The 27,935-nt window shown below is 50.0% G+C and overlaps 4 protein-coding genes across 11 annotated transcripts in view; 2 read left to right on the top strand and 2 right to left on the bottom strand.

Annotated features, from left to right (window-relative positions):
• The window catches only part of NSD1 (nuclear receptor binding SET domain protein 1), a 143,616-nt gene extending 130,410 nt beyond the window's left edge, over nucleotides 1–13,206 (top strand). For all 3 annotated transcript variants that reach the window (XM_068979574.1, XM_068979572.1, XM_068979573.1), the window contains 3 exons: nucleotides 2,984–3,090; nucleotides 4,929–5,133; nucleotides 6,887–13,206. In XM_068979574.1, coding sequence (XP_068835675.1) covers nucleotides 2,984–3,090; nucleotides 4,929–5,133; nucleotides 6,887–8,511 — 1,937 coding nt within the window. In that variant the 3' untranslated portion in view covers nucleotides 8,512–13,206. The remainder of the gene's footprint in view (nucleotides 1–2,983; nucleotides 3,091–4,928; nucleotides 5,134–6,886) is intronic.
• Nucleotides 11,717–17,347, bottom strand: RAB24 (RAB24, member RAS oncogene family). Of its 5 annotated transcripts, none has more exons than XR_011145371.1 (9): nucleotides 16,230–17,347; nucleotides 16,078–16,146; nucleotides 15,792–15,870; nucleotides 15,617–15,684; nucleotides 15,427–15,526; nucleotides 15,178–15,228; nucleotides 14,977–15,039; nucleotides 14,631–14,875; nucleotides 11,730–11,858 (listed from the first exon to the last, which is right to left on the bottom strand). XR_011145371.1 is itself a non-coding variant. In XM_068979578.1 (8 exons), exons 1-8 carry the CDS (start codon nucleotides 16,344–16,346, stop codon nucleotides 11,812–11,814), a joined length of 594 nt encoding a protein of 197 aa, XP_068835679.1. In that variant the 5' UTR covers nucleotides 16,347–17,347; the 3' UTR covers nucleotides 11,717–11,811. The 5 variants fall into 5 exon arrangements, 2 of the variants coding, with proteins under 2 accessions (XP_068835679.1, XP_068835678.1); XR_011145369.1 differs by having other exon boundaries at nucleotides 11,747–11,858; nucleotides 12,019–14,875; XR_011145370.1 differs by having other exon boundaries at nucleotides 11,767–12,210.
• Nucleotides 16,851–20,416, top strand: PRELID1 (PRELI domain containing 1). Of its 2 annotated transcripts, none has more exons than XM_068979576.1 (5): nucleotides 16,851–17,141; nucleotides 17,727–17,952; nucleotides 19,398–19,511; nucleotides 19,614–19,692; nucleotides 19,929–20,416. In XM_068979576.1, the coding sequence occupies exons 1-5, from the start codon at nucleotides 17,050–17,052 to the stop codon at nucleotides 20,042–20,044; spliced, it is 627 nt and encodes a 208-aa protein (XP_068835677.1). In that variant the 5' UTR covers nucleotides 16,851–17,049; the 3' UTR covers nucleotides 20,045–20,416. The 2 variants fall into 2 exon arrangements, with proteins under 2 accessions (XP_068835677.1, XP_068835676.1); XM_068979575.1 differs by having other exon boundaries at nucleotides 16,854–17,141; nucleotides 19,896–20,415.
• A 497-nt stretch (nucleotides 20,417–20,913) lies between these two features.
• MXD3 (MAX dimerization protein 3) lies at nucleotides 20,914–25,240 on the bottom strand. The gene is made up of 7 exons (XM_068980969.1): nucleotides 25,136–25,240; nucleotides 24,866–24,962; nucleotides 24,497–24,602; nucleotides 23,807–23,836; nucleotides 23,562–23,676; nucleotides 21,254–21,437; nucleotides 20,914–21,179 (listed from the first exon to the last, which is right to left on the bottom strand). The coding sequence occupies exons 2-7, from the start codon at nucleotides 24,933–24,935 to the stop codon at nucleotides 21,064–21,066; spliced, it is 621 nt and encodes a 206-aa protein (XP_068837070.1). The 5' UTR covers nucleotides 24,936–24,962; nucleotides 25,136–25,240; the 3' UTR covers nucleotides 20,914–21,063.
• Nucleotides 25,241–27,935: the final 2,695 nt, after the last annotated feature.

Here is a 27,935-nt window from a genome sequence, read left to right on the forward strand (position 1 = left end):
CTGCTACCCCCTCCCCCCTCCCACCTCAAAATGAAACTGGCCTGAGTAGGGTTTTTTTTTCCTCTCATCAAAGCAGACTTCACTGGTGGAGCGCCTGGCGACCCCATGCCCCTGGGTGCCCACCCTGTGCTCAGCGGGCGACCACTGCGGCGTTGTTACCCTGAGTTCTGGCTTTGCTGTTGTTGCACCTTGGAGGGCAGCTCTCGGCTTGGGCAGTTCATAATTGACAGTAGCATAGTCCAGTGATTCTCAAAGTGGAAATCCTATATAAGCCCAGTCAGTGTTATCCATGTTTACCTCAAGAAGCACTAATCAAAATTAAGAGTAATTTGGTCAGCCTTTTGTCTGTTGCCTTTTTTTTTCATCTGTAGACAACCTCTCCTTTCTTCTCCCCCCTCCTCCCCTATATATTTTTTCTCTTTAATTTAAATATACGGCTGCCCAGGAGTCTTTTAGGCTCTTTAGAATTTTAAAATTTGACAGTTTTCCTATTTTTAAAATTGAGCCACTAGTTCTTTCTCCTGTTTTGCATTGCTTCATGTATGTAAGGTATTTAATGATGAAAGTAACACTATTTGAGCATCACTGTGCACTTGTGTTCTGCTGACTAAATGAAACTGATTTTTAAAATCATAATGTGTATCAGGTTTTTAGAATGGATGGCTTCAGTGTAAATTGGGTAGATTTCTGATTTGTAAGAGGAATTATCAACTGAATGCTGTTAAGAGCTCCTGTTTATCAGATGCCAAACTTTGTTCCAAGCTTGCTATTTAATCCTTACAAAATGAAAGTGAAGTTGCTCAGTTGTGTCCAACTCTTTGTGACCCCATGGACACTAGACTCCTCCATCCATGGGATTTTCTAGGCAAGGGTATTGGAGTGGGTTGCCATTTACTTCTCCAGGGAATCTTCGTGACCCAGGGATCCAACCCAGGTCTCCCGCATTGTCAATGGACGCTTTACTGTCTGAGCCACCAGGGAAATCCAGTCCTTACAAAAGTACTATATATTACATGTTATCATACCTGTGTTATCTGCATCTTTTGACCTTATCTCTCTCTCTCAATCTTTTGTCTGTTTTTCTCTCTAATCACCCTAGGGGAAGAAGGGGCAGTGTTCCTCTGTATTAATTACTCCAATGTTAGTCATATGCCTTCAGTGCTTATCTCTGTCCTGACTGCTTTTAGTGCCACACTTCCACTTCAAACTTAAGTCTGTGTCTGTGGGGATAGCCTGTTCTACCTTGTGCAGCCACAAATTTCTCTGCTTCTAGCATTGTGTGGGAACTGACTGACCTTGTTCCTGTCCTCCCAAACTGCAGGGCTATCTTCCATGTGTTGTTCTCATTCCTTGTTTATCTCTTCTCCAGTGCCGTTTGAAAGTGAAGTCACTCAGTCATGTCCGACTCTTTGCGACCCCATGGGCAGTAGCCTGCACCAGGCTCCTCCATCCATGGGATTTTCTAGGCAGGAGTACTGGAGTGGGTTGCCATTTCCTTCTCCAGGGAATCTTCCCGACCCAGGGATCGAACCCAGGTCTCCCGCATTGTAGACAGACAGCCAGGGAAGTCCCGTGCCCTTTGTTCTCCCCCGACATTGCAGATATCTGTATTTTGGACTCTTCTAGAATGGCTTGCCTGTGTGCACACTGATACCTTCTGATTAACCCCCTCCTGTAGTTTTGTTTGTGTAGTGGATGCTGAGTGAGCAGCAGGTAATAACAAGTATCCTGCTCTTATACTTGTGTATTTGATTGAGTTGCATTGTAAGCCCATTAAATTTGTGAAAATTCAGCTATATATTCAGAAAATTTTTAAAAAGGTTAGTGTGAGTAAAAGTACCCATCATTCAGTCCAGTAAGTTCACAGTGGGTGTGAGAGGTTAGATGTGACCTGCTGACACCCTGGTTAGTCTTGGTTCCTCCAGGCTCTTCACAATGTTAACCTCTTAACAGGCCACAAGTAATTCTAGCATTCGTACCATTCAGATTCCTAAATAGAAGCTGGGTGCTTTATAATTTACTCAACCAAATTTAAGGAATAATGATCTCTTTCCAATATTAGATGAAAACCTATATTTATTAATCTCACTGATAGAAGATATATCATTCTGCAGTGGGAAATCTTCCTCAGTTTTGACAGTTTTAACTGAACAATTATCACTTTGTACATTAACGGTAAGCCATTACCCCTACCCAGGGACAGTCTCATTGTATATTTCTGTAAAATTCTTCTGTTTGTTAGGCTTTCCCTAACACACTTTGATTTTGAATGTTTGTGTGATTTATTTGCTCTCAATTTTGATGAAATGCACCTACAAGAAAAAGGGGAATTTTTGTATGTTAAATTTGTAAATCTCCTATTAAAGTTGACAAATTCCTGCTGTGTGCATTATGTCATTCTCAGTAAGCTTGTAAGATTGTTATCTGCATTTAACAAATGGACTCTCAGGCTCAGCTCACCCAGGTAGACTGTGGTGTAACTGGGATGTAAAGCCAGGGCTTAGGTCTTGTTGTCTAGAGTTCCTAATACTATTCTGTATTGACTTGTCTCTCGAGTGCTGCCAGGTAAGATGCTCACTTTGGGACAGATGACAGACAGGCTTCCTTCACACTTAGCTTTCACAGTGCCTGGCAAATCAGTGCATAAATTGCATTTTGTTGTTTTTGGTAATATAATTTGAATCTGAATGGTTAGAAAAAAAATTCAAAACAACTTGGGTAACACCTCGATGATAAAAATTGTTTTAAGTATTACTTGTTAGGTCATGTTTTTCTGTTGTTCAGTTACGTTAGTTGATTAATATTGTTAATAGATTCAAATTCATTAATATGTTACTAATATAGTGGCATTAAAGTTAATATGCCCTTTTATTCCTCCTAAAAACTAACCTTGTTCTCTTGGAAGTCTGTATCCTTTGTGGTTAATACAGAACTATTGTAATTAAAACTATTGATACTAATATTTTCATGGTTTCTTATGCAGGCACTGAACTTACCTTCAACTACAATCTAGAATGTCTTGGGAATGGAAAGACCGTTTGCAAATGTGGAGCCCCAAACTGCAGTGGCTTTTTGGGTGTAAGGCCAAAGGTACCTGTTAAACGTTTGCATCAAGGATAATGGTGTGGTCATTTCTCCCTAACCTGTTGGCAGGACTGAGTAAGAAGATGTCTGTTTGAAATGATGGCATTGAATATTTGTCAGTAGGGACACTGGCAATTTAAGCATTCTAATAACCAGTTTGGTACACTAGAGAAGGTCTTTGGGTATTGTTGAAGTGTTCTGAGTAATCTGACTTCTAATTAATGATACCTTTGAAGCTAAAAAAGATGTAAAATAGGAATCTATAAGGTAGGTTACTTCCCATATCTCTATTGGTCTTAGTCAATCTTACCTTTGCTAAGAAACTACTTAGATTCTCAGTCTCTCTTTGTGTCTTTCTTTTTAAAGATATTAGAGAATCTGATATTGAATTTAAGATTCTAAATGTAGTATAAGATTGTAGATAAACATAGGACCCTTATTTTTTTCTTAACCATTAATCTTTTTTTTTTAACATTTTATTGTGTATTGAGGTATAGCTGAATAACAGTGTGTACGTATAAGAACCCTTAATCTTAACCATGTGCCATGTAACAGAGTATAAACTTTATTGTATCTTATGTCCTGTTTTTTTATGTATAAGTTAACTGAATTATAATTCTATATCTGTTAAAAATTGTTTATAATTCATAGATATTATTTAAAAATACTTTCTTGCTGTTACATTATTTTATTAACCATCATTTTCAATGACTGTTAAAGTTTTTATATATTGGATGAATCATAATAGGTGAATATCTGGATGCTTCCTGAGTTACTCTTATCATAAGTAACAGCATGCTGAAAATTGAAGTTTAACTTTGATACAAAGTACACGGTGACTCCAATTGGGTATTTATTATACATCTTTGATAGTGAAGTCAACATTAAGAACTGAAAAGTGAAAATTAGCATGAAACTATTTAATAAAAGGATTATTTTGACCTATAATACATGAAGAACACCCAGTAATTATTCTTTTATCTATTAAATAAGAAAATGTATATTGGATTTTGTTTTTTGTTCTGTTGGTTGGTTAAATGGTCTTGTTTCTTAAGGTATTCAGTGGATTTAGTCCCTGTAAATTAAAATAGTAACAGAATTTAATGGTGTTTGGTGTACTTGGGATGTCTGTTTCTGTATCCTTAAGGTCTGTGTAGCACTTCACAGGTGAATCAGTGAGAGAGAAATTTGAGAACAGAAGTTTAGAAATGGGAGGAGATCACTGTGGGCTGGCAATAAACTGGATTGGTCCTGGATGTTTCTAGGCCAAGGTAAATACTGTGATGAAACCATGCAGTTTGGTGGCCGCATGTGGGCTGCAGGGAGCACAGAGTAGACCTGCTGGCTGCTCCAGGGTCTGTCTTGGCAAGTGGTGGATATGAACCTGAACTGACGTAGATAAAAATGCAAAGACCACAAATTAGCTTTCTGGAAAGCTAATATGAGCTGGAACATGGTTCATATGAAGAGCCCAGTGAAGATTTGTTGAATAAATTTAGAAATGTGTGTGACCCAGAGAAGTCTTCCTTAGTTTTGAAATTAGACAAACTTAAGAATAAAACGTATCATTAAAGGATGATCTTTAATACCAGCCTTGTGTGTCAACATAAAGCAGCATATTTCTGTTTTATTGCACTCAGGTGGTAGGCGTAGTTGATGTCAGATACACTTAGTGCTACCATTTATTGGGTACCAGTGATATGCCCTGTGCCTTTTTCTGCATTTTCTTTTATCTTCACAATAGTCTGTGAGGACTGTCTTTCCAGGGGAGAGTCTGAAGTGCAGAGATTAGTTAACCTGGTCAAGATCATACAACTAATGTGTCAACAATATTTGACCTCTAGAATCAACCCATTGCTACAGAGGAAAAGTCAAAGAAATTCAAGAAGAAGCAACAGGGGAAGCGCAGAACCCAGGGTGAAGTCACAAAGGAGCGAGAGGATGAATGTTTCAGCTGTGGGGATGCTGGCCAGCTCGTCTCTTGTAAGAAGCCAGGCTGCCCCAAAGTTTACCATGCAGATTGTCTCAATCTAACCAAGCGACCAGCAGGTTGGTGCCAGAATCCTTTTAGAGTTCTCTTTGTTCTCTGCCAGAATTCTCAGAGCCCTTTGGTCTTCCCGTGCGTATATTCAGGGGTGGTATGATTCATGTTCTCATGATCAAAGTAAATGACAACAAAGACTATAGGCAAGGGAACAGAAACTCACTTCCTCCATGAAGCATTTTATGTTAGTTTATCCTCCCACCAGCCTGTAAAGATGAGGCCTTTTTACCTTCCCATGTTCCAGATGAGGAAACTTGTCACATTAAAGCATATAGATGCAGGGACTGGCTTGAAAGCCAGAAGTTTTCTGACTTTAAGCCCACTACATCATGTTCACTCTCTAGAGAAAGAGACGCTGAGAAAGAGTGGAGCTTCTGGGTGATTATAGCCCCTCTCTGGCCCACTTCCCTCTGAAAGAGATGCAGTTGTGTTAGTAAACACAGGAGAACCTATGCAAGCAGGTGTGGTACTCAGAAATATGTGGCTGGAAAAATTGTCACCGGTCTTTGGATGATCATTTGATGTTAGAGGAGTTCAGGGATTTGGGTGTGCTGTGTATTTTAAACAACAAAAGTGAGAAACTATTCTGGGTGACTCGCACCGTTCGTGGCCTGCTTCTGGGAACTGCAGAGAGAGAACTTTGGGTTGGGAGTGAGAGGAGTTTGTCTGAAAATTAGCCTTTCTTCAGTATGTGGTTGCCAGGATAATGAAATAATATAAACTGAGATAGCTTGGGGGTAAGGCCATAACACTGATTTCAGTGCCAGGAAGTGGGGAATTGTTTCAGAAGCAATTACGTGGGGCCATAGCTGGCACGGGTTGTGATAGACCTCATCTTGCCAATTCTAGAGCCAGGAGTGAGCTCTAGCATAGTTCACTTGGAAGGAGCTGGGATGGAAACAGCTGTCCATGTCAGAGACTCTGGTATCATGAAATGAGGATAAAAGAGAGCAGCTTAGGCTGGCTTTGGGTCTTTTCTGTTGATTCTTTGTAGACTACACAGATTAAATTTGTTCTAATTTCCAGTTTTAATGTTGAGCAGAGATAAATATGTTTCCATTGTTCACTGTGTGTATCTACTCGCTATTCCTAGTAACAATGAAGTAAGCAGTTTAATTGGCTGATATTTTCCCCCTAGAATTAAATATTTAAAGGCTATGTAGCACGAATGGAATTTGTAAATATAGAAAAGTAACATGTTCACATTCCATCTAAGGGGAGCTTTGGGTTTGGTTTTGTTGCTGTTTCTCTCCTTGTTGGAATTAGTAGAAATCAGGCAGAGAACTCCTTGGTGGTGGTGGTTTACCAACTGCTGCCTTCCGCAGAGAGTTCGTGCCCCTTGTCCATATCCCCTCCCTCAGCATCTGGGGTTTACTTTCTGCAAACTGTGTAAAAACAACAGCCAAACATTAAGTCACAACTGAGGATCAATTAAAAACCCAGTAGGTTTTGTTTTGTTATTATTTCTCTCCTTGTTGGAAGTAGTCATAGAAATCAAGGTTTTCTCCTTGGCTGTTGTTGTTTACTCCTGCTTGGTTTTAAATTGATACTTAGTTGTGACAATATTTGGCTGTTATTTTTACACATTTCACAGAAAGTAAAGCCCAGATCCAAAGGGAGAGGGTGTGGGTGAGAGGCACGAGCTCTCCACAGGAGGCAGCAGTTTGCAGTCACTTCTTTGACTTGGTTCCAGAGCTGTGGCCCGTCTCAGGCATGTCTTGTTTTCCTTAGTTTGTGTTTCACTTCTGTGTTTTTTAGGGAAATGGGAGTGTCCTTGGCACCAGTGTGACATATGCGGAAAGGAAGCAGCCTCCTTCTGTGAGATGTGTCCCAGCTCCTTCTGCAAGCAGCATCGGGAAGGGATGCTCTTCATCTCCAAACTGGATGGGCGTCTGTCTTGTACTGAGCATGATCCCTGTGGGCCTAATCCTCTGGAACCGGGGGAGATCCGTGAGTATGTACCTCCTCCAGTACCACTGCCTCCAGGCCCAAGCACTCACCTGGCAGAGCAATCATCAGGAGTGGCTGCTCAAGGGCCCAAGATGTCGGACAAGCCATCTGCTGACACCAACCAGTCACTGTCGCTGTCCAAAAAAGCTCTGGCAGGGACTTGTCAGAGGCCCCCGCTGCCTGAAAGGCCTCCTGACAGAACTGACTCCAGGCCCCAGCCTGTAGATAAGGTCAGGGACCTTGCTGGGTCAGGGACCAAACCCCAATCATTGGTATCCAGCCAGAAGCCATTGGACAGGCCAACTGCAGTGGCAGGACCAAGACCCCAACTATCTGACAAACCCTCTCCAGTGACCGGCCCAAGCTCCTCACCCTCAGTCAGGTCTCAGCCACTGGAAAGACCTCTGGGGACAGCTGATCCAAGGCTGGATAAATCCATAGGTGCTGCCAGCCCAAGGCCCCAGTCACTGGAGAAAACCCCTGTCCCTACTGGCCTGAGACTTCCACCGCCAGAGAAACTGCTAGTCACCAGCGGTCCCAAACCCCAGACTTCAGACAGACCCCCTGACAAATCCCATGTCTCTTTGTCCCAGAGACTTCCACCTCCTGACAAAGTACTGTCAGCTGTGGTCCAGACCCTGGTAGCTAAAGAAAAAGCACTGAGGCCCGTGGACCAGAATACTCAGTCAAAAAATAGAGCTGCTTTGGTGATGGATCTCATAGACCTAACTCCTCGCCAGAAGGAACGGGCAGGTTCACCCCATGAGCTCACACCACAGGCTGATGAGAAGATGCCAGTGTTGGAGTCAAGCTCATGGCCTGCCAGCAAAGGTCTAGGACAGATACCACGAGCTGTTGAGAGAGGCAGTGTGTCAGATGCTGTCCTTCAGCCACTGGGCAAAGCAGCGGCCCCTTCAGAACACTCCTGGCAAGCTGTTAAATCACTCACCCAGGCCAGACTTCTTTCTCAGCCCCCTGCCAAGGCTTTTTTATATGAGCCAGCAACTCAGGCCTCAGGAAGAGCACCTGCAGGGGCTGAACAGACCCCAGGGCCTCCCAGTCAAGTGCCAGGCCTGGTGAAGCAGGTGAAGCAGATGGCTGGGGGCCAGCAACTACCTGGACTCGCTGCCAAGAGTGGGCAGTCCTTCAGGCCTCTTGGGAAGCCCTCCCTCTCCACGGAAGAGAAGAAGCTGGCAACCACAGAGCAGAGTCCCTGGGCCCTGGGCAAGGCCTCGCCAGGGCCAGGGCTCTGGCCCATGGTGGCTGGACAGACACTGGCACAGTCTTGCTGGTCCTCCGGGAGCACACAGACACTGGCACAGACTCGCTGGTCTCTTGGAAGAGGGCAAGACCCTAAACCAGAGCAAAGTACACTTCCAGCTCTTAACCAGGCTCCTTCCAGTCACAAGTGTGCAGAGTCAGAACAGAAGTAACACCAGTAAATGCCACGTGACCAGACCAGCCTCCCCCAGGGTTCTTGGGGAAGGGAAAAATCTTTTTCCCTCTTAAAAAGAACAGACCCCAACACTTTTCCACTGTTATTCTTTCCTTATATCCCAGCATTCAGAACTCTTGTGACATTAGCCAGTGGGGGGGCTTGTGGTTGTATGAGCCATGTATGGAAGTCCAAGTGGGCCCCAGCCAAGGAAACAGACAGACTCGGGTCTCTTTCCCCCAACCTTTACTCATGGTGAACTTGAAATAAAAAGTCCACTCTGGAGTCAAGCATGGGATTCAATTCCACTGGTCAGGCTGGAAGGTAGTAGGGCTCTCAAACCTCTATCTAATCCTGCCATGCCCCACTGAGGGTACCTGATGAATCCTTGGGAGGAACTAATACCCGTTCAAGTCGGTGGTGATTTCTTGAACATCTGTGTGTGCTAGGTGTGGTATCAGTCACTGGCAGGAAATATAGAGATAAATAAGACCTGATCCCTGTGAGCCTAACATGCCTGCCTAGGTTCTCAGGTTGTTTTTAAAGAACCTTTGACCAGGAAATAAATAACAGGAAGTTTGAGGGGCCCTGGGGCTCTGGGCTCATTTTGTAATGTCCTTTGTGGCCCCAGAAGTGGTTGTTCTTGAGTGTCTCCTAGTCAGGTGTCCCTGTGTGCGTGTGCATGCATGAAAGCTCATGCAGAGGTCTCCTCTATAGGCAGGAGGGGGCTGCACCAAAGCCAAGGGCTGTGGCTAGGCAGCCGGTGCTGCTTCTGGCTGGGCTCCGCAGAGTCTAAAGATCTGTCCTTGGTGGAGCAGTTGGTTGAGGGGCTGGGCTCTATGAGGACACAGCTTTCCCTCAATGTAAGAAGGCAATTGGCAAGCTTACCTTCCTTTTCTACAAACTTTCTTCCTTTTACATCAACTCACCCCAAGCCTGTCCCCCAAACACTCAGGTGCTTTCAGATTTCAGAGTCTCGGGCAGTAGATCTAGGGAATCTGGCAAACTCTGGGCTAGATCCACCACCAGCTCAGGGAGAATGCCAGATTCTGGCGAGAAATTACTTATCTTCTGACCCTTTGCCCTCCTACCTGAATGGAGGAGTCATCATCTTCACTAGTGGATCCTATCACCATTTCTCCCTGAGAAATGGTGTGCTCCATGTTGAGAGCGCCTACCTGCTGACTTAGCCTAAGGGCAAGCCAGAACCCCTCCCCTATGACTGGCAAGATGGGGCGTACAGAGCAATGTCCAGCCCAAGAGATGATTCCTCATAACTGCTGATTATCTGTTACTGCTGCCCTGAGCTGGGGCCGAAGGGCTGGGAAATCTGTTGGTGCTACCCCACCCTACCGTTCACCCAGCTCACTGACTGCCAACAGGAAGTGCTGTTTGGCCAGTTCCTTCCCATTCACCCACGCCCTCATCCCTAGACCAAACATGTTTACCTCTGCTTAGCCAATGCAGCCAGCAGCTTTAGCCAACAGGCCGTCTCCTGGCCCCAGTGTCTCCTGGCCATTTCTGTCTCTCAGTTATGGCTTTTATACCCTCAACAGGATTCTGTGTTGTCCCAATTTCTTCCTCCTGAGTTTTTATTGAGGTTATTCCTGTCACTTCTAAGGAGGGAACAATAGTTGTTTTAGAAGCATTTGCGCTTTATATAAAGATTTTAAAAAGAATTTGCTTTTATTTCCCAAAGTTTGTCTCTGGGGTTGAGACATTTGAACTCAGGCAGAGACAAGAGGCTGGGCAGAGCTGCCCTGAGTTTAGGGGCCTATTCTTGCATCTCACTTAGACCTCAGACTCTCCTCTGTAAATTCCACCTGCCTAGTTCTCCCCTTTCATCCTCTTTCTTCCCACATCATCAAGAGAGGAAAAGCTCTTTGTTTAAGAGGAAGAGAAAACAAAGCATCTTATTTTCTTTTAAAAAATTTTAAATCATGGAAAAGATATTTTTAAAGAAATCCACCCAAAACATTAAAGTTCATTATATTAAGTATTTATCATGTGTGAGAATAAGTATATAACTGCAGCTAGTAGGTCCCTTTCTCTAACCTCTTAGGTTGTATGAGTAGGATTTGCTTGGTGCCAGTCCTGTGCCCTTTTTTCTCCTGTCATCTGTAGTTGTGATCAGAAAAAGATACCCGCACTGCGCTGTCAGAATCTCTTTCCACTATGTTGTGTGTTCAATTACCGTAGCTCTTTGTTTCATGAAATAAACTGTGAATTTTTTTTGGGGGGGTGGGTATGCAGGCTATGTAAAATTTTTAAGAGGAGAAGTCTGATCATGAAGTAGCTTCTCTGATACAGGCTTTGGTAGGTAATTGACAGCCACTCTAGATGTCTCACAGGACAGGAAGGAGTGAGGGAAAGGTGGACCACTCTGTGGTTTTCAGTTTTCCATTCTCCATCATTCACTGGAAGCTTCCTTCCAGACCTGCCTAGTAAACAACTTCTGAACTGTGCTTGGATTGAGGGAGGCAGGGTAGTTCTTTAAATGGATGGACAGCCAGCCAGAGTTTTGTGAGGGCCATTGAAAGATTCTTAGATTGATTGGAAACTAGACATTCAACTCAGGCCCACTAATAGCATTTGATACTAGATTGTTAACATCATGAAAGCAGTCACTGTACAATTAGAAGCAGAGTCAGAAAGACTTTTGGAAAAAGAGACTCTTACATGAAAGGGGGGTGGCGACCTTGCCAGCCTTTGGGGATTTTCCTGGAGCCTGTACTGAGACCTTTTCTCCAGGGAGTGTGAATTGGCAGTTAACAGGAAATCTACTCTAGAAACTCCTGATCTTTGTGTAAGGTGGTATTTTGGCATTTGGCCAAGTGCTTATAAATCAGGATCTCAAGAGTATGCTTCTAAGCTGGTTCCCCAGGAAGCCTTTCTGAGGAGGAACCCATAGCTTCCACAAGTAGCTGGAGAACTAATACCTCCGTTAGCCCTATTCAGAAGAAAATTATGAAAACTGTTGAAATTTTTATTCAAAGCCTCATTTGCTTCTCTACTGGAGCAAACCCATTCTCATAGCAAAATAGTTGTTGCTACAACAGCATTTAAGTTTTTTTAAATGTCTGTTTCCCCCTGAAGTTACCGAGTTTGAAGTGATTTAAATCACTGTGTTGATACTCTTCTGAACAACTACCAAATCCACATCTTTAGCATTGATATAAATAATTGTTTTATTCTTTACATTCTCCACCCCACACTACAGTCAGGGCATGAAGTGCATCAGCGATCCTTTTCCAGGCTTGGCAGCATCTACTCACTGGAGCTGGACTCGCACGTTGCCTCATGAGAACAGAGTGGCAGGAAGGAAGTTGGTCCTGGCAGCTTCCCCTGTGGAGAAGAATCAGGAGAGCACTAAACGTGGATGGATTTTATTTTTTGCATCAGCTCCTATAAAAAGTGGATTTTCTCCAAGGCTTTTTTTGGGGGTATGTCTTCATCCTCTTGGTATCTGTCAACCAGGAGGTCAGAGTCAGCCCAGTGTCCTCACCTCTCTGAGATCATGGCAGGAAAGGAGGTGGGACAAGCCCCTGTTCCTCCTGAATAATGACTGGGCTGTTCCATGTGTTCGACATTCCAGATCATTTAGAGCTCAGTAGCTGCTGCATGAGACTTTCATTGACTGTGGCCCGTTAGCTCTCAGCTGAGCTTCCTAGGGCTAGTGTAGCAGGGCCAGAGGTTGCTATAGTGTAAATTGAAAAAAGAATAGGTAATTTGCTTTGTACACACACAAAAATGTAATGATGGTGCTAATTTCCTGGTAAAAATAAGCACTGCCAAGGGTTGAAGGACTGGTGACTTCAGAAACCTAGAGTCCTGTTTGGGAGGAAGAGATCTCATGTCTTAGTTTCCTCGAGGTTCTGTTAGGAGAAGGTAGAGCCTTGGTGAATCCTGCACCTGACCCTGGGGTGATCCAGTGCAGTCCAGAAGTGGAAGACACGCTGTCTGCAGATGAGGGAGTTCTTTGAGTTTCTCAGGGCTGCTGTTACCTTGTCCCAGCCTCCGTCCACACTGCCTGAACAGGATGGCAGAGAGCTCCAGGTGTGGGGCCTTCCTCAGACACCTTCCGCCCCACCACCTCTTCACTCTCATGGGAGCTCCTCTATCGCTTATGAAGACTGAGGGTACTATTTCTTAAGGAAGTGGAAAGAGTTCATTTTAATTAGAAATCCACAGCCTGGGCAGAAACATTTCCTATCAACATAAGCAAAAATAGCACATGTGGTCCCTTTTCTAGAGCTACTTTCCCGTGACTCTCAAAACATCAGGCTCTTTAGGGGCTTCAGGTATAACACCTTGGAAATCCAGCAAACCTTTGTAGATAAGAGGTGAGCCCAGGGAGCAGGAGCAGAAATGATCGGTTCTGGTGCTTTAGACTTGCAGGGTTGGGGCAGAGAACAGGCAGTCTCCAGGTCTGAGATGCGTGCTGCCTGTGTGCATGTAGGTGAGAGTGTTGAAGATGGGCGAGTGCAGCACACAGGAGCTCATGGAAGAGCAGCTTTCTAAGTCTTGGCAAAAAAAATAAGCTGACAATGAGAGATCTCTTTATATTTTTAAGGGGCAAAAGGGGGTGTCAGCTGAGGTCCATCACTCTTTTTGCCCCCCTTCACCCCAATAGATTGTCAGCGGTAAGTGAAACTCTTAGTGAAAAAGAGGGGAGCCTGTGCTAGGAGTCCCCATAAACATGTACTGTAATTCTTTGTATATAGAAAAAAAATTACTGTAAAGTAAAGTTTAACTTTACTCTTATGGCCCTTGCCCTGTGTTTTGTTTTGTTGTCCGTGGGGAGATAGAGCCTAACAGGAGGGAGGATGGGTGTGGCGTGAGAGCAGAAGCCAGACTCTGAGGTGGTTCCCAGATGGGGACACGGAGCTGAGCCCTTCCTCCAAGCACCTCATGGAAGTGGTGTGGGTTTCCTCCCAGTAGCCACTGCTGTCAGAATGTCTTTCTGCCACTTTTGGAAGTGGCTGGTATCAGTCTCAGTCCCTACCCAGGAGGCCTCCATCACCCACACAAGAAGGGTATTTTGAGGAATTGGTTTTTAAAAAGGAACTGGAACCAAAGCACTTTTCTGATCATGAGTCTAGCCATCTTGGCCAAGTTTTTAGTTTTTTTAGAGGCAGGTGCTAAGCACTGCAGAAGACCCAGCCCAGGCCTAAAATGGGATAGTGAGGCAAAGAGGCTGAGCATCCCATACCAGAAAGGGAGGGCTGCTCTAATGCTTCTAATGTGAAAAGGAAAGGTCAGTCCTGTGTACAGTAACATCTGGTTCTTCTGAAGTATCTTGACATCCAAGGCCCAAAAATAAGACTTTCAGGGAACCCTGGAAATCACTTCCCTTTGTGACTTTGTCCTAAACTTCCTGCCCCAGGAAAGAATAGGGGAAAACAAGCATTTAGTCCTACAGTTAACATTCCAACCATACTCTTCATAGTCTTGAACTAGGTACTGGTCACCTCATTTTAAAAGGAGAACACAGCCAAGTTTGAGTCCCTTTTCTGGGTAGTTAGAGCCCAATCTGGATCTCTAAGACCTTTCTAAGTCTTGCAGAACCTGTAATTTGTCTACTATTAAGCCACATTATAGCATGTTGCTGGGAAGCTTAGGCTCTGAGCCACAGGGATGACTCACAGACCTAGACGTGACAGAGGTGCAGTAGAGCCAGCCAGTCGGAAGCAGAAATGCTTGACCCTTTGATCTCTCGATACCACCTGAGTGCCTTTCCAGTTCTTAACACCAAGAAGGAACCATGTGAGCTTTGCACTGCCCCAACCCCAGCTTTTCACTCTATCTCTGCCCCCACCAAAGAACCCAGCAAGGGCCCTTTTGCTTCTCCATTATCTCAGCTGCAACCCTAGAGTGAAGCCACTTGGTTTCCAAAGGAAAATAAGACCTGAGAAGAACCCTGATTATAGGAAGTGAGGCCAACCAGGTGGCCCCAGAAAGTCCTAGGTGTCCTGACACCCAATCCAGACAGCAGGGAAAGGGGTTGAGTGTAATTCACAGTGCATTGATTTTATTTACAAATCAGAAGCCATTTAAATAATCTGTAGACACAACTGCTGTCCAGGGCAGAAGCCTGGGGTCCAAATCAGCCCTTACCCTCTTTGTGCCCATCAGTCAGCCCCAATGCTGTCTCCGCTCCATGGGCCAGCACAGGCAGGTGCCACCTCTGCTGCCACGGGGACCCAGGTAGCTCAGATGTTTGATCATCCAAGCCCAGACAAGAGCTAGGTCCAGCCTCCCTGGGGGAATCCCCCCCCAGGCCAAGTGAGTGGTGACTCAGTGATGACAGCAGCTGTAGAAGTAGGGGTTTGCCTTCTGGCCCAGGTCCACGCCCTTGTCCTCTGTTAAAGAGAGAGGTGGTAGCTCAACATACTGTCGGGGGGTGGGGGTCAGGTGCTATGGGCCTGAAGGGAGTCTCCACAGGAGCTAAGGAAAGACACACCTGTCATCACCTGGAAGGCGGCCACACTGACGTAATCCTCGGCCACTTTCTGGAAGAGCTCGTCTGGCAGGAAAAAGGGCGATCAGTGAGGACCAAATGCTAGGAGCCCAGGGATCCCATAGTAACCCAGCCCTCTGGGCTTTCCTCTGCCTCCTTGGTTGCCCCTGTGTTTTCTGCTGTGAGGCCTAGGACAGCACTCACCCACACTCTGGCCTGTCTTGCTGGATGTTTCAAAGAGCTGAGCTTTGATATCTGTAAAGAGAAAAGACTAAAGCCTCATACCTGAGAATTAGGTGGGAACAGACTAGCAGTACAGGGACTCTTCTGAAAGATGCAGGGAGGCCAGAGAAAGTCTTCCTGTGGGGGATCTTGCCAAGGCAGCCCCCATTTTCTGTGACCCACCCAAGCAGCCCCTTCCCTCCCCAACCCAAGGAGCTAAGGAGCAGCTACTGTCTGCATAGTCCTGAACGTCGTGGAAGTCCACTCGCCGCCGCCGCCTGTCCTCCTCCAGCAGGTCACTCTTGGTGCCACACAAGTAGATCTGACAGCCCTGGAGCAGAAGACAAGGTCAGGGTCACCTCCCTTGGACCACCAGACCGCCAGCCCCTGCCTGGTTTTCTGGGGAGGTCAGGCCACCTACCTCCTCTAGGTTGCGCAGTTCCTTCACCCAGAACTTTGCCCGTTCAAAGCTGCTGCTGTCTGTCAGGTCTTGGTGTGGAACACAGGAAACACAACCAAGGGTGAGGGGCTGTTCTGTAAGGCCAGCCTGGCACCCTCCCCTTCTTGTTTGAGCAACAGGCCAAAACTCTTCTTACCATAGCAGACGATGGCAGCCTTGGCGCCCCGATAGTAGATTCGGCTCATGGCCTCATAGCGCTCAGAGCCTGCTGTGTCCTGAAGGGCAGGGGGAGGCTCAGCCCTGGCCTGAGTTACGGAGCTATACTCCCCACGACTTCAAACTAATATCACGTCCTCCAGACCCCTGTTTTTAAATTGGGGTCTAGAGAACAGAAACCCCCGTGAGCCCACAAGTCAGTACAAGGCAGGAACTACGCCTCCTCAAGAGTGGGTTTTCCCAGATTACGTGCCCAGAGAACTTACCCAAATACCCAAAGTCACCGTCCGGTCTCCGACAGACATCACCTTGGCTACGAAGGCGGCCCCAATGGTCTGCAACCAAGGGGAAGCGATCAGAGCCTCGCGTGTTGGCTAGCCCCCTCCCACCCGTGCTGGGCCCCGTCGGGAGCACTCACATTCTGATAAGGCCCCACCAGGAAGCGGTCGTGCACGTATCGCTCCACCAGGCTCGTCTTGCCCACGTACTCCTTGCCCAACATCACCACCTTGACGTCCACGCGCTGCCCGCTCATGCTCCCGGGGCCGCCTCACCCGCGTCAGGGTCCTGAGCCGGGGCGCGAGGCAAACCCGGATCTCCGCTCCGACAGGCAGCGCCCTTAACCTCAGTCCCCGACCCCCGGCGCCAACCTAAGGTTCCACACGCCGCAACGAGCTTGAGCGATGACAACGCCTCCGTCCGCCCCCGCTTTTCGGGCCCAGGAATTCTCCTCCTCCTAAGAGCCTGGGACCCGGGGCGGCCTGGGAGCGCGCGGGGCAGCGCCCTTAACGGCGCCGCACGCCGCCGCCCGACTTGCTAGCTCGCTCTGCCGCTTGCTCGCCCACCTAGCTTAGAGGCCGCGCCGGCACAGATTCCCCACCGAGCCAGGGGGATCCTCCAACCCAGCTCCGGCCCGCAGCGCCGCGACTCCAGCGGTGGCGGGGCCGGGGAAGGGGAGAGGGGTGTAGGGGGAAGGAGAGTGTGGGGGCGGGGTCGTCGGGTCACGTGGGCAGGCACCGGAAGAGGTGGGTACTTCACTGCCGAGCCGGAAGTGGCGCGCGGCCCGATAATTCCTCATGGCGGCGGCGGCGGCGGTGGCTGGTTGGGTGCGGCGCTGTAGCGACTGACCTGCTGCTAGCCTGGCGGCTGAGCGTCGAGCTCCAGCCCGGCCTCCGCGTGCCCCTCGGGCTCCGCACCCCTGATGCTGCTCGGGCGCTGAGCCCGCCCCGGCCGGGACGATGGTGAAGTATTTCCTGGGCCAGAGCGTGCTCCGGAGTTCCTGGGACCAAGTGTTCGCTGCCTTCTGGCAGCGGTACCCGAATCCCTATAGGTACGTGGCCCTGGGAAGAGCAACCCTCCTACCTTGCTCTTTGGAGATCGGAGTCTGGGGGCCGGGAAAGACTCGACTTCGAGTCGGGGGATCTCCAGAGCCTGGCCATGTTTAGGGCAGAAGAACCCTACCGGGTAAGCGGCCAGACTAGGCCTACAAGGTACTGGAAGGAGGCTGGGCCTGGGCAGTGGACTACTTGAAGCCCTAGTCTTAAGGTTGTCTCATCTCAGTGTGGTGAGACAGGAAGAGGAAGCAGCACAGGAATTGGGGAGGGATCTTGGGGTTGGAAGTCTGGGCGCTTGCCTGCTTCTCTGCCCTTGACTGCTCTCCAGTGGTGCAGTAAATCAGGAGGTCCACCCCTGCTGGAATGCCCAGGAATCCAGGTCAGCGAGGGGGCGGGAGTTGGAATTTGCCCTGGGAGAGGCTCAAAGGCTCCAGTTCAGGTCTGAGCCACAACCACAGCTTACTCTGAAAGTTTGGGAAAAGGCCTGGCCATTCTGAGCGTGGAGGCTCCAGATGGGAACCTCAGCAGGCAGTCTCCCAGGGTCAGGCTCCTGAGGGTCACCTTCACCCTGACACCTGCAGCAAGCATGTCTTGACGGAAGACATAGTGCACCGAGAGGTGACCTCTGACCAGAAGCTCCTGTCCCGCCGACTCCTGACCAAGACGAACAGGATGCCCCGCTGGGCTGAGCGACTGTTTCCTGCCAATGTTGCTCACTCAGTGTACATCCTGGAGGATTCTATTGTGGACCCACAAAACCAGACCATGACCACCTTCACCTGGAACATCAACCACGCCCGGCTGATGGTGAGACCCCTCTCACGTCCCCCCCGGAACTAGAGCGCTCTGGATACATGTGGCTAGGGAACCATGAGAGAGCTTCTGTGAGGGGCTAGGAGCTTCAGATCAAGCAGATCTGAAGAGTGATAGCTCTAGAGTACAAACTTGGATGGTCTTTCCAGGCGGTTACCTTCTCTAGGCCTGTCTTCTAACTCGTTCATACAGTGGAGGAGGACTACCTGTGTTCCACTTGTAAGTGCTAAATGCAGGGCACTCACAGTGTGCCTGGCATGAGTATGGGTTGGGCCACAGGCATGATGCTGAGGGAAGGAGACAGTGGTTTTCAAACATCAAGCCTCCAGGGTACCTTGGATGTACCTCAGAGGGGAGAGGACTGGGCCCGCCCCTTTGACTATCTAATGTAATGGATTTCTGCCTGAGATTTTAGGGCAAGGAGAGGGAAGTTCCACATACCTTCGATTTCTTGCTTTAAAAAAAAAAAGACTTGAAAATCCATGATTTATTAATAGTTTAAGGAACATTTCATCAATGAGTACCTTGAAAGCTTTCAGGACACTTTTATTCTCTCAGTTAATCGTCACAATAACACAGGGAAGTGGGTCTTACTCTATTGTGCAAAGAGAATAGTGAAGTTCAGGGAAGGGAAGTGTGCTGCAAAGTCACAGAATGAGTCACCTTAATGCTTTGCCCCAGAGTCATCTGAGGGCCCTGTCTCTATGTTTTGTAAATTACTACGAGAAGACCTCTGAGACCTCCCTTTCAATTCAGCTGTGACAGGTGTCTTTTTAAGTGTTTCTCTTGGACGTGCAGGTCTACTTTCTCCTCTCTGATAAGGAGAATTGCCAGATTTCCTTTTCTGTTTTTGGATTGCTGGCAGTTTAAGGGCCAGAGAGGGTGGTCCTAGTGTTAGTTGCTCAGTGGTGATGGATAGGGAAGCCTGGTGTACTGCAACCCATGGGGTCACAAAGAGTCAGACACAACTGAACTCAATTGAACTGTGTCTCTTTGCAACCTGATAGACTGTAGCCCACCATGCTCCTCTGGCCCTGAAATTCTCCAGGCAAGAATACTGGAGTGGGTTGCCATTTCCTTCTCCAGAGGATCTTCCTGACCCAGGGATCAAACCCAGGTCTCCTGCATTGGAGGCAGATTCTTCACCATCTGAGCCATGAGGGAAACCCAAGATGGTTGGCGGGCAGGCTGAAAACACCACAGACATTTCAAGAGTTTATGTGCTGTTTAGTGTGAAGGGTCAGAGGAAAGGTTTTGAGAGCAAAATGACTTTTTTTTTTCATCTTCCTACTCTCTTCCTGAAGTGCCATTTGAGACTGCAGTAAGGTAAGGGGAAGAATGCTTTCCCTCATGAAAAGAGTCAGGGGATCAAATTGATGTGTAACTTAGCCAAGTGAAGGACTCCCACGCGATTGTGGTTGACTTGCCTGCCTGCACAGGTGGTGGAGGAACAATGTGTTTACCGTGTGAACTCTGATAACAGTGGCTGGACCGAAATCCGCCGGGAAGCCTGGGTCTCCTCTAGCTTATTTGGCGTCTCCAGAGCTGTCCAGGTGAGCAGCATTGGGATGCTGGGGCCAAAGCCATTTATCGTCGAGTCTGGGCTGGGGTTCCGTGGGCAGCTCTGAATCCTTCGCTTTGTCACTTTTTGCCAGGAATTTGGTCTCGCGCGGTTCAAAAGCAACGTGACCAAGACTATGAAGGGTTTTGAATACATCTTGGCCAAGCTGCAAGGTGAGGGCTCGGGACACAGACAGAGGCTGTCAAGTCCTAACTGCCATGATCGGGCCAGAGCCTACTCTTAGCCCACCTTCAACTCATCTGTACCCTGAGTATTTCCTTCAGAGCCTGGCCCCCAGGAGATAAATGTCCTGAGAGGTAATTTAGGTCGGTTTTCTTGGCATTCTCTAAAACCAGCCCCCCACCCTTTGCTCCAGGTGAGGCCCCTCCCAAAACCCTTGTTGAAACAGCCAAGGAAGCCAAGGAGAAGGCCAAGGAGACGGCACTGGCAGCTACAGAGAAGGCCAAGGACCTGGCCAGCAAGGCAGCCACCAAGAAGCAGCAGCAGCAGCAGCAGTTCGTGTAGCCAGCCCAGGCCCTGAGGCAGCAGTCTAGCAGACTACCAGCTCCAGTCCCTGTGCCCCCTCCTCCTGTACTCTATAATTAAAAGCCAGCTTCTAGCCCTCTCGACTGTCTGGGTGGTGGGCTGAGGGTAGGTGCCCTGTTTGGCATCTCCAGCACAGCCAGCCAGTTACCCATGTCTGAGCCGGGCCTCCTTACTCCTGCATCGGGTGGCTGAGGACAGAGGCCCAGTGATTTGCCCAGGGTCACTGCATCCAGGTGAAGTGGTCGTAAATGCTAGACTGTAAGCTCCATGAGGGCAGGGACCGTTGTTTTATCCTCTGATGTGTCCCAAGTATCTGAAACAAAATCTTGCGTGTAACAGGCACTCAATAAATACTTGATGAATTCAATCAGACACAGCTCTGGAGTCAGAAAGCTTGAATCTTGACCCCACTTGTTTTCTGGCTTTGGCCCTCAGGCTGGTCACATCACTCAGCCTTGGTCCCACTCTTGAAGTGTGGACAGATGGCCTCCAAACTGTGGGGAGTAAAGGGGCACTGCGCGGTGCGGTCAGTAGGGTTTGTGGTGGCTGTGAATCTCATTTCTTCTTTTCCAGTTTGTGGCTGGAAGTTCCCACATTTTCATCAGGCAAGACCATGCACAGGAAGTTAAGAAAGAGGCTTTTAATGAAAATACAGTATGCATGGGGCAAAGGCCAGGGGCCCTTGTTTAGGAAGGAACATGAGGGCCCAAGAGGCTTCCTGCTGCCATGGACAGCTGGGCCAAGTGCTATAAAAAATGCCTGGGAGGGTGGCCTGGGCCCAAGCTACCTGCCCTGCAGGGCTCGGGGGGCCCAGCACCCCTCTCCCAGGTGGGACTGCCAGCCGCCAGCAGCAGGGTACGAGGAGCACCTGTTCCCACACAGGGTCCTTTGAGTCCATTCCAACAGTGACTCCAAGCAGCCCTGGAGGCCCGGTGAGGGCTCTGGCCTGATGGCGCAAAGAATGGGCTGAGGGCAGAGGCCGCTCTGGGCGGTGAGGGTCATAACCAGGCACCGCCGCTGTGTGAGTAGCTGTGCTCCTGGCCTGTGCTGAAGCCCCGCAGCAGCTCAGCCTCACCTCCAAACACCAGGCTCTCCACGTCCACCTCCAGCTCCTCTGCACAGGGAGAGGGCCAGTCAGGAGGCCTGGCCCTCTCATCCCACCCGACCCCTCCACTCCAGGGCACTTACCTTGGTCTGAGTCGGAGCGCTCGGAGGAGAGGCCCGAGGAGTCCAAGCTGTCCGCCCGCAGGCGCTCCCGCTCGCCCACCATGCCCAGCCCCCGGAGTTGCTCCAGCTGCTGCCGCAGGCTCCGCTGCTTGCTGCGCAGCTTCTCCTTGAGCTGCCGGGCCCGCTGCTCCTGCTCCTCCAGCTTCTGCAAATCCAGAGGAGCAGGGGCTGGGCTCAGGCACCTCTCAACGGCAGACCGGTCATGTGACAGGCTCACTAGATGTGGGTGCCAGAGGGTTGCTCCCACATCCTGCAGGAAGCCAGGGCCTGCTGCCCTCCTATCTCACGTAAGTGGCCTGGGAGTTCTGTCTGGATGGTTGGGAGGGAGGGCTGCACAATCTCAAAAAGGCCCTCAGGGTTGTCAAGTGATGTGAAGGAGTGGAGTGTGCTGGTATCAGGCGATGGAGACGGGAGAGGGACTGAGGCACACCAGCAAGTGCATACTAAGGCTTGGAGGAGGTGTCCCAGGCCAATTACTGCCACGTGGGAACAAGCCCAGTGTTGCCAGATCTCCTAGGGCTTGTTTTTGTTTTGGCCACGCCACACAGCATGTGGGATATTCATTCCCTGACCAGAGATAGAACCTGCATCCACTATTTTTAGAAAGCTACAAACCCACCTGTCAATGCAGAAGACGTGGATTTGATTCTTAAGCAGGAATGATCCCTTGGAGAAGGAAATGGCTACCCACCCAGTATTCGTGCCTGAGAAATCCCATGGGCAGAGGAGCCTGGCAGGCTACAGTCCATGAAGTTGTAAAGAGTCTGACACGACTGAGCAACTAAATGACAAGAGATTAAACAAAGGCTACCAGTTTGTAACTCCTCAAGATCCTGCCAGTATTAGTCCTTTCCTGCCGCCTCCATGCGAGCTCTGCCAGCCCTGAGATCCAGGGACTGGAGGACCAAGGGTTCTCCCATCAGGCCCTCAGTGGGCAAAAGCATGCATTCAATCAACAAGAAGGGGAGAATTGGGTGAGGAGGTATTTGAACTGGGTATAGATGGATGAATAAGCGCTACCCAGGTGAAGGTGGAGGAGGAAACGTCCAGGCAGAGTGAAAATGGGAGGAGTGTAGAGAGTTCAGCTTTTTAGTGGGACATGGCACAAGATGAGACCAGAAGTGAGGCCTGTGTTGTGAAGGGCCTTGAGATTCACAGGATGTAAAATACTGAAAGTGTCCTGTCAGAAACCATGGAAGGTTTTCAGCAGGGGACAGACCTGGACAGATCTATGAGCAGCAAAGAGCATTCCAGGGCAAGGTGAGGAGGATAGCCAGGTGGAGGCAAAACAGGAGTCCAGAAGGAGCAATCTCTAGGTCCCGCCCATGGGACAGCCAGCACCCAAGACACACATCCCTCTGAGAACCAGGTCAGCCAAACTCCACATGAGACACTGGAGCCCACTTTCCAACCAGGGTGTTATTCAACCATAAGGCACCGTGAGGACAGTGCTAACAGTTTCCACACCATTTTATTTGCTGCGTGGCACCTCCAGCCTTTTCTGCCACAGCTGCCTGTGCCCACAACAGGGCCTGGCAGAGCACATGCGCACTTGTTGCAAAGGAATCCAAGTCAAGAGACACAGGCCTCAGTTCTGAATCTGCCTTTCATCAGCCCGCTGTGCTTCCATTTCTTCCTCTGTCAAAAGGGCCAGGAGGGCAGGAAAAGGCCTCCACTGTTTGCAAGTCGCTTCTAAGCGCCCCCACTCTGTGGTGATGCCTCGTCTTGAGTCAGCCCATCCCACTCCCATCCACCAGGGGGCGCTGAGCTGAGCCCGGGAAGGAAAGGTCACTGGCGTCCTCTCAGCCCTTTTCCCCCTTCTGGCCTCTGGACCTGCCTCCCAAAGCAGGACAGGCCCCTCAGAACAGGAGGCCTTGAGGATGCAGGAGAGGAGGAGTGAGAAACAGCCCTCTCCAGACTGAGGGATCCTTATAGTGACCCATCACAGAATGTCCCCCATACAGAGGAGGAAGTGAAGTCCAGAGAGGCTACCTAACTTGCTCCAGGTTTCACAGTTGGGATTCAAGTAATAATTGTAATAACAAGTGAACATTTATTGGGAAAACTTGCTTAAAGCCTCAGAACAATCCTCTTGGGTTACTTCCTGCTTTTCTTCCTACTTAAACTTGGAAACTAAAAGCACAGAGCCCAACGTCACACAGTTGGTCTGTTACATGAGACTTCGCTCCTAGTTCCTCCCAGTCTCTCCCTATTACGCTTCTCCCAGCATCCTGGCAAGCTGGCCCTGGGCCCCAGGGTAGTGTCTTACCTGGATGTGCATTCTAGCCCTGCGCAGAAGGCTCAGTGTGGTGTATCGGACACAGTCAGCCCCCAGGGGCATCTGCTGCTTCAGCTGCTCCAGGCATCGCTTCAGCTGGGCCCTCCTGCAGAGGGAGGGGTCTAGAGGGCAGTGCCAGCCCAGGCTCGCTGGCCGATGAGGGATGGCAGGGGAGGGAAGGACAGGGGGAAGCTGTTCCTGGGGACTGGTGCTCTCAGGGCAGGGTGGGGACTCACCTGCGCTTCTCCAGCTCGTTGTGCACAGACCTGCCAATGCCAGAGAGGATGGGGTGAGGGGGTGTCAGTTAGTGTCCACACCCTCAGTCTCAGAGTCCCCAGGGGCTCAAAATTCACTACAGATGTGTGCCCCAAACTAGCCCACTGTGGGGACCTTGCGCTGGCCTCAGACAGCTGAGTCCCATGCAGAGGCAGAGGCAGTAAGGAGGTCAAATGCTGAGGGAGGTCTGCCCAGGTGATGTGGGGTCCAAACAGAGTCCCGTAGCCACAATCAGGAAGGGCTTCCTGAACACAAGTGACATTTGAGTTAAGCCCAGCCACACAAGTTACCCAAAATGAGTAGTGGGGGGAGAGGCATTCAAATTGAGGGGGAATGGGTGTGCAAAGGGTTGAGAGGAGAGAAAAGGAGAATGCCTGTGAAGGAAAGCAAGTGGTTTCTTTTAGGAGTGTGAGTGGAAGCAGGACCCAGAACTATTATTCACAGTTCCAAACACATCAGAGGTGCTTGAGAAATAGTCCTTGAACGAAGTGTGTGTTCGGAGGATGGGGAAACGGCAGGAGTCCGCATGCCTCCAGAGCAAGGTACCTGGCCCAGAAGATGCAAGCAACAAGGAGGAAGCGGGCAGTGGAGAGATCCGATGAAGGACGGCGCCCATCCCCCGACTCCCCGCTGCCCCCGGCCCTCCTCACCGCCCACTGTCCAGCGCGCCAGGAGCTTGGGGAGACCGCTTCCTCCTCCTGTGGACTGGACCTGGACTCCGGTGAGGGCACAGGGACGCATAGCCATGCTCGGCCTCTGCCAGAGAGAGTCCCCACCAGCGTCAGGCTAGTCCCAGCGGGCGCCCCATGCACGGCACCGTCAGAAAGGGATTTTGGGCTACAGGGCCATTTCCCCAACCCCTCCAGCCCACTGCCCGCGGACCCCTCTTAAGTTGAGCGCGGCGGTGCCGCAAGACTACTGCTCTAAAGCCATGCATTCTTCAAGTCTGGAGTCAAGCCCAGCCCAGGCCAGTGTCAGCGAGGTCGCCGCCTGGAGTCCGACCAAAGGTTCTTCCTCACCTCTCTCGCGGCGCTCCAGGAACTCCGCCGCCTGCAGCAAGACTTGGATGTTGCTGGCCACCGGTTCCATGTCGGCGACAGCCGGAGGCGGGCGGGCCTGTGGTGCAGACCCGAGCAGCGGCGACACCACTTTTGTTACAATGTAACTGACACGGGGCAACAAACACAGGCGCCCGGCCCGCCCCCAAGACGCCCCGCCCCGGGACAGCCTAGCTCTTGGCCCCGCCCTTCTGGAACGCGCCCTTGAACCGCAGCCCACCCTCCGCCCACCTGCCCGCCTCCTAGGACTCCCGTAGGGCTTCCACCAGGCCTGGCCCTCGGGCGAACGCCCGGGCTGGAGTGGGGGTGCCGCGTCTTGCCGCTTCGCTCAGCGACCCCGCGCCGATCACTTGGCGTTTCTGGGCCTCAGTCTCCAGCCCAGTACTGGTGACTAGAGGCCCGCACGCTGAATGGTGCCCTGGGGGCAGGTGGCCCACCCGAGGCCCGGGGCTTGGCCGCTGCACGTGGGCGCCGCGGAGGCGGGGCCGGCGGACGCCCTCGCCCATTTGCTCTCCGCCGCTTGTGGCTCGCTGACGTCACCTTATGGGCGGAGCAGGAAGGCCTCGGAGGCTCTATTGGCTGCGTGCGGCTCCGCCCTCTCCCGCCGCTGGTCAACATGTTCGGGCGGGAAAAGGAGCAGGTTTCAAATTTGAAAACCCCGGCGATGGGGGCGGGGTTAAGCAGGGAATGGGGCCGCAATGCGCAAGCGCCGGGGGGCGGGGCGCGGATCTGGCTCCCGAGCTGCTGCTGCTACTAAATCGCTTCAACGGTGTCCGACTCTGTGCGACCCCATAGACGGCAGCCCATCAGGCTCCTCCGTCCCTGGGATTCTCCAGGCAAGAGTACTGAAGTGGGTTGGCATTTCCTTCTCCAATGCGTGAAACTGGAAAGTGAAAGGGAAGTCACTCAGTCGTATCCGACTCTTAGCGACCCCACGGACTGCAGCCTACCAGGCTCCTCCGTCCATGGGATTTTCCAGGCAAGAGTCCTGGACTGAGGTGCCAGTGCCTTCTCCGGGCTCCGGAGCTGGGGGGTTAGTATCCTTGCAGGCTTGCCCTCTGCCCCCGTAGCTCCTCGCTGATCTTCAGCTTCCTACTGTGGCGAATGGGAATAGTCTCCCGGCTTCTCATCTGCAGGGAAGCTGTTGTTGCTACGAAAACGTCAGAAGGGTACCGGTTTATGAGAACCAGCTGGCTAGAGTCCTGGGTTCTGGAGCCATCAGAGTTGAGTTCTCTCACCGCTACTTCTCAGCTGTGTGGCTCGGGAAGTGCCCTCCTTCCTGTAAGTTCGGGAAGCCCTGCGAAACCGTTGTCGTCGAAGACCTGGGCATTGAAGGATCAGAGCCGTGCGCAGTTTGTAGGAGCTGCTGATTTTGTAACCTGACACAGGCTTCTTCCTCCCACAGAGCCCATGGTTGCCTTGCTGCTAAGTCACTTCAGTCGTGTCCGACCCTCAGCGACCCCATGGACTTCAGCCTTCCAGGCTCCTCCGTCCTTGGGATTTTCCAGGCAAGAGCACTGGAGTGGGGTGCCATTGCCTTCTCCATGTAAGCGTGTTACTATGACTTTTAACATCATCAAACAGTAACTGTTGGCATATATAAGGGGTTCCCTTCCGTTGTACTTCAAATAGGCGCCAAATGCTTGTAATGATTTCGTTCTTATAGGACCTTTATCTCTCACTTCTAAAAGATCTTAAAATAGGATCGAGGTGGAGGCAGAATTCTTTTTTTTTAAGTTTCATACTAAAATGTAAGAGAAACAAATACAACCAGAGAGAAGGAGAGAGCGGATTGGACGCACCCCTCTCATTTGGCCCGCCCCACATCCTCACAGGTCGATATCCCTCTGACTTGGATCCGTAGCCCTGATCCTGACGATACTGCTGCAGGCTATTCAGCAGCACCACCTCAATCTGCTCCTGGCAGGCTTTGGTTGCCTTACCCAGAGTCAATGAGCCCTTCTTTAACTTGACTGCCTAGCCTCCGGAAGGAGATGATGCAGTGACTTCTAGGGGCGGCTCCGCCTCTGCGGAGACAGTGACAGTCTAAGGGTGGAGCCCAGAAGATGAAAGCAGCTGTTACAGAGTTGAGCATTACTGTTAGGATGGGGCTGAATCTATGGCCCGGAAATGGAGAGGAGGGAGAAGGAGGAACTAAATTCTTTATAAACAGCCCTGGGTAAACACATGGCACACAGCAGTCAGTCCTCTCAGTTCTTTGGACAAAACCTTTGAGTTTCTCTAGGAGTCACTTCTAGAGGAATCACTGACATGCTCAGCCAAGAACTGCTGCCTGGGACTATCCACCCTTTCACCCACCCGTTCACTCATGAAATATTTGCTGAGAACTTGCAGGACCCTAGGCAATGTGCTGGGGGCTGGAGAACACAAGGTTGGGCAGAACCAGACAGGGTCCTTCCCTCTGCCAAGCTCTTGCATGAGGGGGAGGGAGACTGACATAGTAATCACACAGTAAAGATACAGTGTGACAGGTCCACATAGGAAATGACACAATGTAAGCACACTTCCTAAAGGAGCATTTGGCCTAATCAGAGAGGTCAAAGAAGGTTTTTCTGGGGCAGGGATGAGGAGGTGTTATCTATGTATAGGAGGAATGTATGAGAATTCCAGACACACTAATAGCAGGTGCAGAGGCCCTGGGACTGAAAGGACGTATGCAGATGGAAAGAAGGTCAACGTGGCCAGCGTAGAGAGATCAAAGATAATGGAGAGGCTTGCAGGGCCCAGAAGAGACTGCAGGGTTCCCCAAACCCCCACCAATTAATTTTGTCTGCAGAAAAGAGTCACAAGACTTGTGAATGAATTTCCCATTTTATTTCACTAAAGTCAGCACCCACACAGTGTAGGCACAAACGAACTAGTAAGATACCTGGGACCCCGGTGGCCCAGCCTTGGGCGGGGAGAACTGTGAAGGATAAGAGCTCCCAGCAGCAGGAGGGAGCTCTTAAAGAGTTGTACTGTGTGCTCAGCCGTGTCCAACTCTGGGACCCCATGGACTGTAGGCTGCCAG

Source organism: Capricornis sumatraensis, chromosome 9, assembly GCF_032405125.1.
Source record: "Capricornis sumatraensis isolate serow.1 chromosome 9, serow.2, whole genome shotgun sequence".
Classification (NCBI taxonomy): Eukaryota; Metazoa; Chordata; class Mammalia; order Artiodactyla; family Bovidae; genus Capricornis; species Capricornis sumatraensis.